Raw genomic sequence first — 10,449 nt, 5'->3', positions numbered from 1 at the left:
TTATAAAATTTTTCTAAAGTACTCGCTAACAGGTTAAAACCCCTACTGCCTGCTCTAATTTCGAGGAACAAAGTGCTTTTGTTGCTGGAAGACGCATTCAAGATAATGTTATTATCGTACAGGAAGTCATTCATCAGATCAAAATTAGAAAAAGAAAGCGTCATTTTCAAGTTGTGCTCAAAGTTGATATGCAGAAGGCCTATGATCGTATAGAATGGGATTTTCTTCAGGATTACCTACTTCGCCTAGGCTTTCGGTCTCATTGGGTACACTAATCATGCAAAGTGCATCTCAACTACAACTTTGTGTGTTAAAATGAATGGTAATTATCTACAGAGCTTTCATCCTACTGAGGGCTTAGGCGGGGTGATCCTTTATCCCCTTACTTATTCATTCTCATTGCTAACCTCCTATCACTTCTCATTCGGAATGCTCTGGATACGGGCTTACTCAAAGGCATCAAATTGAATCAATGGTGTCCCACTTTATCTCATTTATTCTTCGCAGATGATGCTGTGTTTTTCCTAGATGGTACCTTAATGGAGTGCCAGAATCTATCTAACATCCTAAATCAGTATTGTTTGGCCACTGGACAAGCTATTAATCGAAACAAATCTGGAATTTTCTTCAGTCCATCTTGTCCTATGTCACTACAAGAGAATTTGGCAAGTGAATTAAGGGTACCTATATTGCCGCGATGTGGTAAATACTTAGGGATACCTACTGATTGGGGCAGCTCTAAAAGGGATATGTTTTCTTGGATTCTTACTAGAGTTTAATTGAAATTAGAGGGGTGGAAGGAGAAGCTTATATCTAAGGGAGGGAAGGAAGTTCTGCTCAAGACAGTGATTCAATCTATTCCACAATATGCCATGTCTGTTTTTAAGATTCCTAGATCCTTATGTAAAATTATAGAACAGCGTATGGCTAAATTCTGATGGAACAATGACACAAGCAAAGCTGGAATTCATTGGCAGTGTTGGGAACGACTACAGAACCGAAAGGAGGAAGGGGGTTTGGGCTTCAGAGATTTAATCAGTTTCAATGAAGCCATGCTTGCTTACCAAGCATGGCGTCTTATTCATCAACCATTCTCATTATGGGGCAAGTTCTTTAGAGGATTATATTTTCATTCATCCACCTTTCTTAAAGCTGTCAAGGGCTCCCGCCCATCATGGGGCTGGCAGAGCCTCTTGAGTGGACGAGCAGCTATCTTACCCAACATCCGTTGGTCAGTAGGAGATGGTAAATGCATCAGTATTAGAGAGGATCGATGACTACCCATGGGTATTCTAGGTGGACCAAAGGCCCAAGAAGAACCCCTCCTAGTAGCTGATCTTATTGATCAGTCTACCGGTTCATGGAAAATTGACTTACTGCACAGATTCTTCGACTTGCCAATAATTCAAGAAATCATAGACATTCAGATTAGACCAACTTTTACCAAAGATGCACTCATTTGGACAGCTGCAAATCAGGGTACGTACACCGTAAAATCAGCATACCATGCAATCACACGACTAAATCAAGTGGATTAACAGCTGGTGCTTCTACTTCATACCAAACTCCTACCTGGCTTTGGCGCAATCTATGGAAGATGCCTGCAGCTCCTAAGATCCGTATATTCCTCTGGTCCATTTGTAACGACTCCATAGCTACGAGACACAACTTGCATCGAAGGCATATTATAGACAATCCTTGTTACTCAATATGTAAAAACCAGATTCCAGAAACTTTAGAACATTTGTTTTTACTCTGTTCATGGACTAATCAGGTATGGTCGCACTCAAAGATTGGCCTTTCAATTGACCCTAACAATATACAGAGGCTGGACTCATGGATTGTATCCACAGTAGGCAATGGCAACCGCTTACCTCGACTCGCGCTGATATCCAATGTCCTGTGGCAGATCTGGCGGGCTCGGAACGGCTTCCTTTTCAGAGGCAAATTTCCCGATCCAACCCTGGTCGTAGAAGCAGCTCTAACTCATACCCAAGTAGATCGATTATCTTCGCCCTCCAATGCACATCAGCATCCCTCCGTCACACAAATGGGACATCTCGGCGTCCCCATCCGGCACACCAAGATTAACATTGACGGATCTCATCACTGTGGCGAATCAAGGCGGTATCGCCGGTATTTGGTGGATTACCGTGGTAGACTTACCGATATTTTCTCGCCGGGTCGCAGCGTCCTCCGCTCCGCAGTTGAGATCCAAGCCCTATCCTTGACGCTTCGACATCTTCTTGATCAGGGGCTCCAAAACGCATCACTCTTCGTCGAATCTGATAACCTCTCCCTGCTGGAAGCATTGAATCGAAGAGCACAGCCGCCATGGCCGGATCGTGCTCTCTTCTCGAGGTAGCCTTTCTGTTCTCTCTTTCCCCAATCTTTCGCTAGGTTCTGCCCTAGGAGGCCAACACGGTCGCCGACTGGACTCGTAAAGCCCATAATAGAAATCCTATGATTAGCATATCCACTCTTCATCCGCCCCTTCCTCTCTTGAACTTGTTATGTGCGGATGCTATTGCAGCTGGTTGTACGGATTACTCTTATTAATATATGATGTTGTTTTACCGTAAAAAAAAAAAAAACATCTAGAGGTGTTGGGTAATCGATCCAATAGGCTCGATTTGTGAAATTCGAGCTAAAAACGAGAATTGCACTGAAAGGCCTAATTAGGGGTCAAATTACAAATTTACGAAATTTGATGGTCAGTCTATGAATCGTGGGAAATTGAGGGTGTGTAAGTGAAATAGGCAAGGTGAAGATCTCGAAACCAGTTGTCGGAGCTTCAGAACTGACCGGCAAGGGGCCGAATTGGCCTGCCTTGTCGGCGGCCAATCGAACCGGTAAGGTCGGTTCACACCGGTTTGATCGGTTCATGATTGGTCTTAATCAATTCTTGATTGGTCTTAATTAGTTCTGGCTGGTTCACGTACTTGTGGCCCTTATGGGTTCAAAATTTATACAATTTGATCTCTCAAGGACCAAATTGAAGAGAAAAGTTTCACGATTTGAGAAGAAATTGTCCAATTGTATTTCAATTAAGTCAATTAAACTTCATAAATGTGATCTATGGATCCTTTATTGACTTAATTGAGCAATTATTATGAAAAACAATGGACTAAAACCATGGGTATTTACAATTGAACCTAAAAGGCTAAAATGAGCAATTTTGTAATTTATTGGTCAAAATTGCAAATTAATTAATATTGCAATTGCCCTATCCAACTAATTATCAATGTGTAAGATACCTATTGTATTCAAATTGACTTTGAATTAAAGTGCCGAAACTTAGGCCAAAATTGAATTGGGGTCTAATATGAAAATTGGACATAGTCATTTAATTGAATCTTAGTCTTGAATAGGTCAACTCAAATTTCTTCGATTGAAGCTTGATGTTTCGGTTTTTTAACCTTAAAAAAATGAAATCCCTCAAACTGGGAAGTTCTAATATGAATTTCTTGATATTGACTTCAGATTTAGACTTATTTTAAGAAAATAAGTGGAAAATAATTTTCCATTCGTAAGTCATAAATAATTGATTTTAATTCCCTAATTAGGGTTAAAATGGCGATTTGTCTTTCAACATGGCAATTTGTGAAATTGAGCGCATGAGTAGATTTAGAATAGTCCCTAAATCAAATGTTAAAGAAGGAACCGCGTTTAAAATAAAATAAATTTATTTTTGGCTGATTTAGAACCTAAAATTGAAAAATTCGGAAAATAAGGTTCTTAATTGAATTTTACAAAAATTTCAACATGGCAATTTGTGAAATTGAGCGCATGAGTAGATTTAGAATAGTCCCTAAATCAAATGTCAAAGAAGGAACCGCGTTTAAAATAAAATAAATTTATTTTTGGTTGATTTAGAACCTAAAATTGAAAAATTCGGAAAATAAGGTTCTTAATTCAATTTTACAAAATTTCAACATACAAATCAAATTAACACTAAAGGAAATATTTTATGAATTTTAATTTTTTCTAATTTTTTGGTCAAAGGTTTGATCAAAAGTAAGCTTTTTAGTTGACTTTTCCTAAAATGTTGATTTTTGAGCCAAATTTTTAGATTTTGAAAAATTGACTTAAGAAAAGTGAAATTAAAACTAAACGGTATCTTTTTGAGTGAAAAGCCAATTTTTGATCCGAGGTTGACTTTTAGTCAAAGTTTAACTAAAAGTCAATCTGAAAGTTAACCATTTGACTTTTTGGATTTTTCTCGAAAACAAGTTAGAAATTGCTTAAAATAATTTTTTGATCGAGAAATGAGTTTTGTCGCAATCGGAATCCCAAATCCCGATTTTCTATATTTTTTTAATGTATCGACTAAAAATCAAGTGTCAACACTTCTAATACTTGACATTTTTTATCGTCCTCATTGTTGAAAGTGAAAGATATTAAGCCATTTTCCAGTGGTTTCATTGTTAAATTCTCATTTCTATATGCTTTCTTCGTTGTTTTCTAGTAGGCTTGAGAATTGAAGTTAGGGTTTTGATAAAGATGACCCACAAGGCAAAATTGGCATTCTAGAATATTTTCTTCCAAAAAATCTTCAACTAGAATAGTAATTCTGTTGATGCAGTAACTTACGTCTAGAGGCTCCATCTTCTCCTGCCATCATCGTCCCATTACATATTGGGACAAAAGTAGCAATAATCGTTGAAGAAAGTGGTCACATAGAAGACGATCTCTTCTTGATGGACGAGCTGCTAAATAGTTAGTGTTTTAAGGGTTTTAGCAATAGAGTAGAAAAAACTGAATGTTTCCCGGTAGGTTTGTCGGGTGGGAGGGGAGAAAGGTGGGTGATTTTTTTTTTTTTTTTGGGTCGAAAAAAGGTGGGTGATTTGGGCATTTGGAATTGTTAGGTTTGGGGTTTACGGTGGAATGAGGAAAGGAAACCGCACCTACACAAAAGGTGGAGGATAGCTACACCAAAGTGGGAGAGGCAGTCGAAGGTTGACTGAAATTCTATTAGTTGCTTAACAAACAAATTTATTACTTTTTGCCACAACCCTTGAATTTGCTGCCAGTTATCTTTAGTTTTTCCAGAAAAAAACCAGAATTCAATTGAAAATCCGATATTTTAAATATTTATGCAATGTTTTTCTAATAAGCATATGATTTATTGCGATATTAAAAGGGAACCCATCGATTATAATTCTCAACTTTTATTCTTTATCTTCCTCTGCTAAACCAAATCTCTAGTTTTCGTACTAAAGGAACAATAACAAAACATGAAGAAATTTCAATTTGCCCAATGGCTAATGGCTATGATGGTCAATTTACGGGGTATTAAAACAAATTAGAATTATAGAGCACCTCGAGAAACTTATCATTCTAATCGCAACTCAAATCCCCGCTCGTGATGATATCTTCTAAAAAAAAAACCAACAGAATTTAATCATCAAATATTTAACAGTTGCATTTCTCATCATATGGCCTTTAGATTTTTTTTTTTTTTTAAAATTCGTTTTTAGCTTTTCCGTGTACTCTCTATATTTTCCTAACGGTAAAATTTACAAGCATTTGAATCTTCTTCATGTCTATTAATGGATCACTTTAATCCCAATGATATTCTCAAGCTAACACTATATATATATATATATATATATTTGTGTATATCAATATATGTACATATGTACTATCTCCTTATTATAAAGCATGTCTAAAAGATAATTTCAACCTCAAACTTGTCTAGGTAAAATTCACAATAGGCACAACATGCATTTCGATGGCAAACTAGTAAACTATGCATACAATAGTAATTTATAAATTAATTTAATCTCTAACTCTTCTAATCATAATTCCTTAAATCTTTAGAGCTTTTCAAACTTAAATATATATCAAAGTGTATTTATAAATTTGATTGGCATATTAAGTTCCTTTCCATGTCATAAAAGGAATTAACGCCAAATGAAAGCACAACCATTTTGTTGTCACCAAAATTTTAACACGATTTTCAAACGTACCAAATAAATATTTAACATCTTGGTTGCGCAATAAATCTATCATTTTCAGTTCCTAGTTACTCAATTGATCTTTACAGCTTCAAATATATTACATAATTGCCATTACGGCTATATTTTGTTGAAAAAAGCATAATTTTTTCCATCAGTCTCTTCCAACCATCTGTTTGATGCATAACCTTAACTGAACTTGGACCAAACGAGAAAATATTAGGTACCTCGGACGAAACGGGATTCACGTGGCTTTATACTTTAAGGTTCCTGCAATAATTTTCTGGGGTGGGCCCCCTTCTGCACACCCCCGTTTGACTTGGCATGCGAGCAACCAATCACGCGACGCTAAGGAAGGTCCCACTACGCCACAATCACTTCAAGAAATTATAGAAAAAGGCGGCGACCGCCCTTTTGTATTGACCAATGCAGGCGACGACTCCGCCGCACTGTCACCGTCGAACAGTCTGGCTATGCGTCTCACGACAAGCCAGCCCGAAACGGAGCTTAAATGCGGAAAAACATGTTTGAGAAGGGGAACATCGGAAACTTCTGGCTGGCGCGGAACCCGCGGGCGGACGCAACAAGGACAGCAACATTCGTCGCCTGAGAGAAAAAACCTTGTGGAGTCCCGAGCTCGGTGCGGATCAGCGATAGCTTCCGGATTGTGTGAGTCTTTGTCTGTGTTGCTCTCGTGCTAGTCAACTTTCTTGGATGTCCTGCGTTTCTTTCTTTCCTTTTTGTTTTCTCCTCTGTTTGTTTTTGTCTTCTGGGGCGTTGGCAAAGTTGGTGGGACTGACTTCCTTTGAATTGCTTGCTCTGTGGTTCTTGATTGCTTCTGCGTGTCTCCGACATCGTCCGTTTCAACCACTCGCCGCTTGGTATTTTTTAGGCCACGCTTGTGCTTTTGCTTTGGTTTGTTTGACACGAGAGCTCCTTGTATGTTAGTTCTTACTTGAGCATCATGGATTGCTGGTTTACATCGTCCAACTGATACTTCTGATCATGAAGCTTACGGTTTCTGGTTCTCCCCACGTTATATTGCAAGCGAACTGAACAAACTTTAATATGATGCACATCACAGATTTCCGCTTAATGTTTTGCATAGTGGGTTGAGGCTCAAATTCTGGGAAACAGTAGAAGTCGTGACGCTGCAGTAATTGAGTAGAGCCGTGGAAATGGAAAGGAAATGATCTATAATTTCTTGGTCACATTCATTCTGGTCTATTGGACCTCATCAAGTGTAAGTCTTCTGCTTTTACTAGAGACTAGATGCTTATGACCACGATTGAGGATCGTTTGATCGCGTGGTGTGTTTACCACATGAATGCTTGTCAGAAGTTTTATCTGATGAAAAGAGTGACTTAAGGTCTCTCAGATCTTTTTCATCCTCCTAAATACATAGTCATATACAGTAAAACGTCAAAAAGAGAAGCAGTTAGTCTGTCTGAGCCCCCAGTTGGATCAACTTCGTGCCCAGAGTTTGAGACCATGATGGTTTGAATCTGTTATTTGAACGCAATTTTACCTGAAGAGCATAACAAATTGTAGACAAAGATTACTGTCTGACACAACAATGAGTGTATTTATCTCAGGATCCACCTAATGAAATAGCACCAGTTTAACTCTTTAATCCTTTATTGGGTCTATTGGTCTGCCTCAAAAATATGGTCATGATTCAGTCACCTATTTGCACGAAAGTTTCCATGGTTTATGTTAAATCCAGCAACTGTTTTACTGATTGGAAATGTAATCTTGGCATTTCAGGTTGCTTGGGGCCTTGATTGGTTGTTCAAGTTCTAGTTGGTAACCAAGTGCTTCTACACAGATAATCGAAAATTGGAAATTGCATTCAGGTTCAGAACGAGATGGGGTCTGAAGGGCCAAAGCCAGTCACAATAAACGTAACTGGATTCAAGAAATTTCAAGGTGTCCCTGAAAATCCCACAGAGACTATTGTTAATAATCTGAAAAGTTTTGTAGAGAAAAAAGGGCTACCGCCTGGAGTGACTTTTGGGACATGCACCGTACTAGAGGCTGCAGGTGATGGTGCACTTCCCATGCTTTTCAAAGTTATGGAATCTGGCATCTCGAGTGATGGTTCGACATGCGACGCACAAGTTGTGTGGGTTAGTTTTGGATGCTTCTTAACTATTTAATGAGAGACTGATAAGCAATGCATATATCATGATAAGTTAGCTGCTGTTGGTATTTCTAATTAGTTATATTAGCCTCAAAGTACTAATATAATTGCAGCTCAATCAGTATTATTAACAGTGGCTCTTTCATTAAGATTGACTAAGTAGTGATTGTGATGATCTTGTGATGTTTCTTTGAATGTGCATGTAGTTTGCAATTAGCAAAAATAGCCTTAAAGGGCTAATATAATTGCAGCTGTAGTACTAGTAACAGTGGCTCTTTCATTAGGATTGACTGAGTAGTGAGTGTGATGATCTTGTCATGTTCCTTTGAATGTGCACGTAGTTTGCAGAAGGTTATCACAGGGAAGACAAGTTACTTGAATATTCTAGCTTTAGTGATTCGAAAGTACAGTTTTAGTTAATGTGAATGCGACTGTGTATTTGCAGCTTCACTTGGGGGTAAATAGTGGTGCTCATAAGTTTGCCATTGAGCGGCAGGCTGTTAATGAAGCCACTTTTCGTTGTCCAGATGAGCTAGGATGGCGACCTCAGGTTGAGATGCCTCTCTTTGCTAATCAATGCGGCCTTGTTCTCTTGCAGTTGTTTGTCCTTGAGATGGTGCTCTTACAATTTCCCTTTTGCTTCTTTCAGCAACTTCCGATAGTTCCTGAAGATGGCAAGATTTCTCGAACAAGACAGGTTTGTGATAAATCCAAACTCTGGAATGGAATTTGCTGATCTTCTTGCACATATAACCAGTGTAATCCACAAAGTTACCACTCTTCTCTAGAAAGCACAATACTCAGACAGATCTATTTGATGAAAATATGACTGCAACAAAGATTTTATTCCTGCTGGGTGAGTCATTGACTTGTGATCTGTGCAATAAAACGATCCATGAATGAGTCATCACAGCAATGGGATAACGACACGAGTGATCCTAAACTTTTCCAAAATATTTAATATGGTCTTTGAAATCTTTTTATTTTTGTTCAACCTAATTCTTGAACTTTCAAGTTCAAGAATCCACTACTGTAGTCCTTCCGTTGAAAATTCTAATAGTGTTAGTGACATAACTATAATTTCTCCTAACTTGATGTTAGATTCATGTCATTATTTTGGCCTAGTAAATGCTGATACGGTATCAGTCCACGTAAATATAGATAATGCGGTGGCACACTTAACGGAAGAACTGCATTGAGTGAATTTTTAAAGTTTTAGGGATTAGATTGAATACAAAAAAGTTTAGGGATCACATTCGGTGAACTATGTTTAGGCTTTTTGTTCTGTTTTTTTTTTTGTTGAGATTTTACTTTTAATCCCAATAAATATATATTTTACGTGTAATCAAGTCATTGCTTTAGATATTGAAAAGAAGTTTAAAGACCAATCATGTCATTACCTCTTATAGATTACTTTCCAAAAAAAAAAATTGGCATTCTCTATGTGAATTATTCTGTGAGAAAGCACTCATCGTCCTACTCGCTGCACGTTATTTCTGGAAAGATAAACTGATTGCTTTTCAGATATATACGAGACGTAATGTTGTTTCTTGTCTGCGACCTCTAAACCCTGTATTCGACATTCTCGTCATGCCATTCTTGAAGACTTCCTTCTCCACAAAAGCAATCCTTGAGTTCTTGAAGAAGAAGGGCTACGATGTAACTCTTTCTGATGACGCTGGTCGGTTCGTCTGCAACTATGTGTACTACCACTCTCTTCGGCTTGCAGAACAACGGGGTAGCCGATCTCTCTTTGTGCACGTTCCTCCCTTCTCAAGAATCGATGAAGAGACTCAGATGAATTTCGTAGCCTCCCTTTTGGAAGCTATTGCATCATCATGTTGACGTCCAGATGAAATGTATCCGGTGTTCTTTTTGGTGTCGTTTTGTTCTTCTGTCTGTGATCTGGTTGGGTATAAGATACAATTGCACGAACGATCTTCTTGCAAATTGTAAAAGGATTCACGTTGTATTCCACCAGTACTAGGGACTCATCTGATTTTCAGCAACTCTTCTTGCCATGGCCTACAACTTCAGATCATCATCTAGTGTTATTAAAGATAGGAGAGTGTAAATGGGGAAACAAGGAGATGAAATTGGGAGACTGATGAGTTAGTGAGGAGTTGGTCAGAAAACTTTGGGTCGAAGTTGAAATTTCTCAAGAAAAACCGATGTGGAGACAATCGGGATGGCATCGAGGTGTGCCGAAGATATAGTGTTCAATAATATAGGATTTAGAATTTGGAAAAATTATGTTATTATGTTTGATCGCTTGGCTAATTGAAGACGTAGGAAATGTCCTTGCTTTGCAAGTTTCTTTAGGATTGCTTCAGTCTAGATCAAACA

At 38.2% G+C, this 10,449-nt stretch overlaps 1 protein-coding gene across 2 annotated transcripts; it reads left to right on the top strand.

The window, feature by feature from the left end:
• The first annotated feature begins 6,405 nt into the window (after positions 1–6,405).
• LOC120295589 (pyrrolidone-carboxylate peptidase 1-like) lies at positions 6,406–10,205 on the top strand. 2 transcript variants are annotated; one of them, XM_039316830.1, is made up of 6 exons: positions 6,407–6,629; positions 7,045–7,203; positions 7,728–8,089; positions 8,549–8,653; positions 8,753–8,800; positions 9,709–9,948. In XM_039316830.1, the coding sequence occupies exons 3-6, from the start codon at positions 7,829–7,831 to the stop codon at positions 9,946–9,948; spliced, it is 654 nt and encodes a 217-aa protein (XP_039172764.1). In that variant the 5' UTR covers positions 6,407–6,629; positions 7,045–7,203; positions 7,728–7,828. The 2 variants fall into 2 exon arrangements, with proteins under 2 accessions (XP_039172763.1, XP_039172764.1); XM_039316829.1 differs by lacking the exon at positions 7,045–7,203 and having other exon boundaries at positions 6,406–6,629; positions 9,628–10,205.
• The last annotated feature ends 244 nt before the right edge of the window (positions 10,206–10,449 follow it).

Source organism: Eucalyptus grandis, chromosome 7, assembly GCF_016545825.1.
Source record: "Eucalyptus grandis isolate ANBG69807.140 chromosome 7, ASM1654582v1, whole genome shotgun sequence".
Lineage (NCBI taxonomy): Eukaryota > Viridiplantae > Streptophyta > Magnoliopsida > Myrtales > Myrtaceae > Eucalyptus > Eucalyptus grandis.
The sequence above is the reverse complement of the archived record's forward strand: the minus strand, read 5'-3'. Positions and strand labels throughout refer to the sequence as shown.

What these genes read in the sequence shown, in the direction of transcription:
- LOC120295589 (XM_039316829.1), top strand. Translation starts at nt 7,829, where the DNA reads ATGGGGTCTGAAGGGCCAAAGCCAGTCACAATAAACGTAACTGGATTC. An exon ending in AGCTAGGATGGCGACCTCAG is followed by an intron (nt 8,654 to 8,752) that starts GTTGAGATGCCT and finishes TGCTTCTTTCAG; the next exon opens with CAACTTCCGATAGTTCCTGA. An exon ending in AGATTTCTCGAACAAGACAG is followed by an intron (nt 8,801 to 9,627) that starts GTTTGTGATAAA and finishes ATTGCTTTTCAG; the next exon opens with ATATATACGAGACGTAATGT.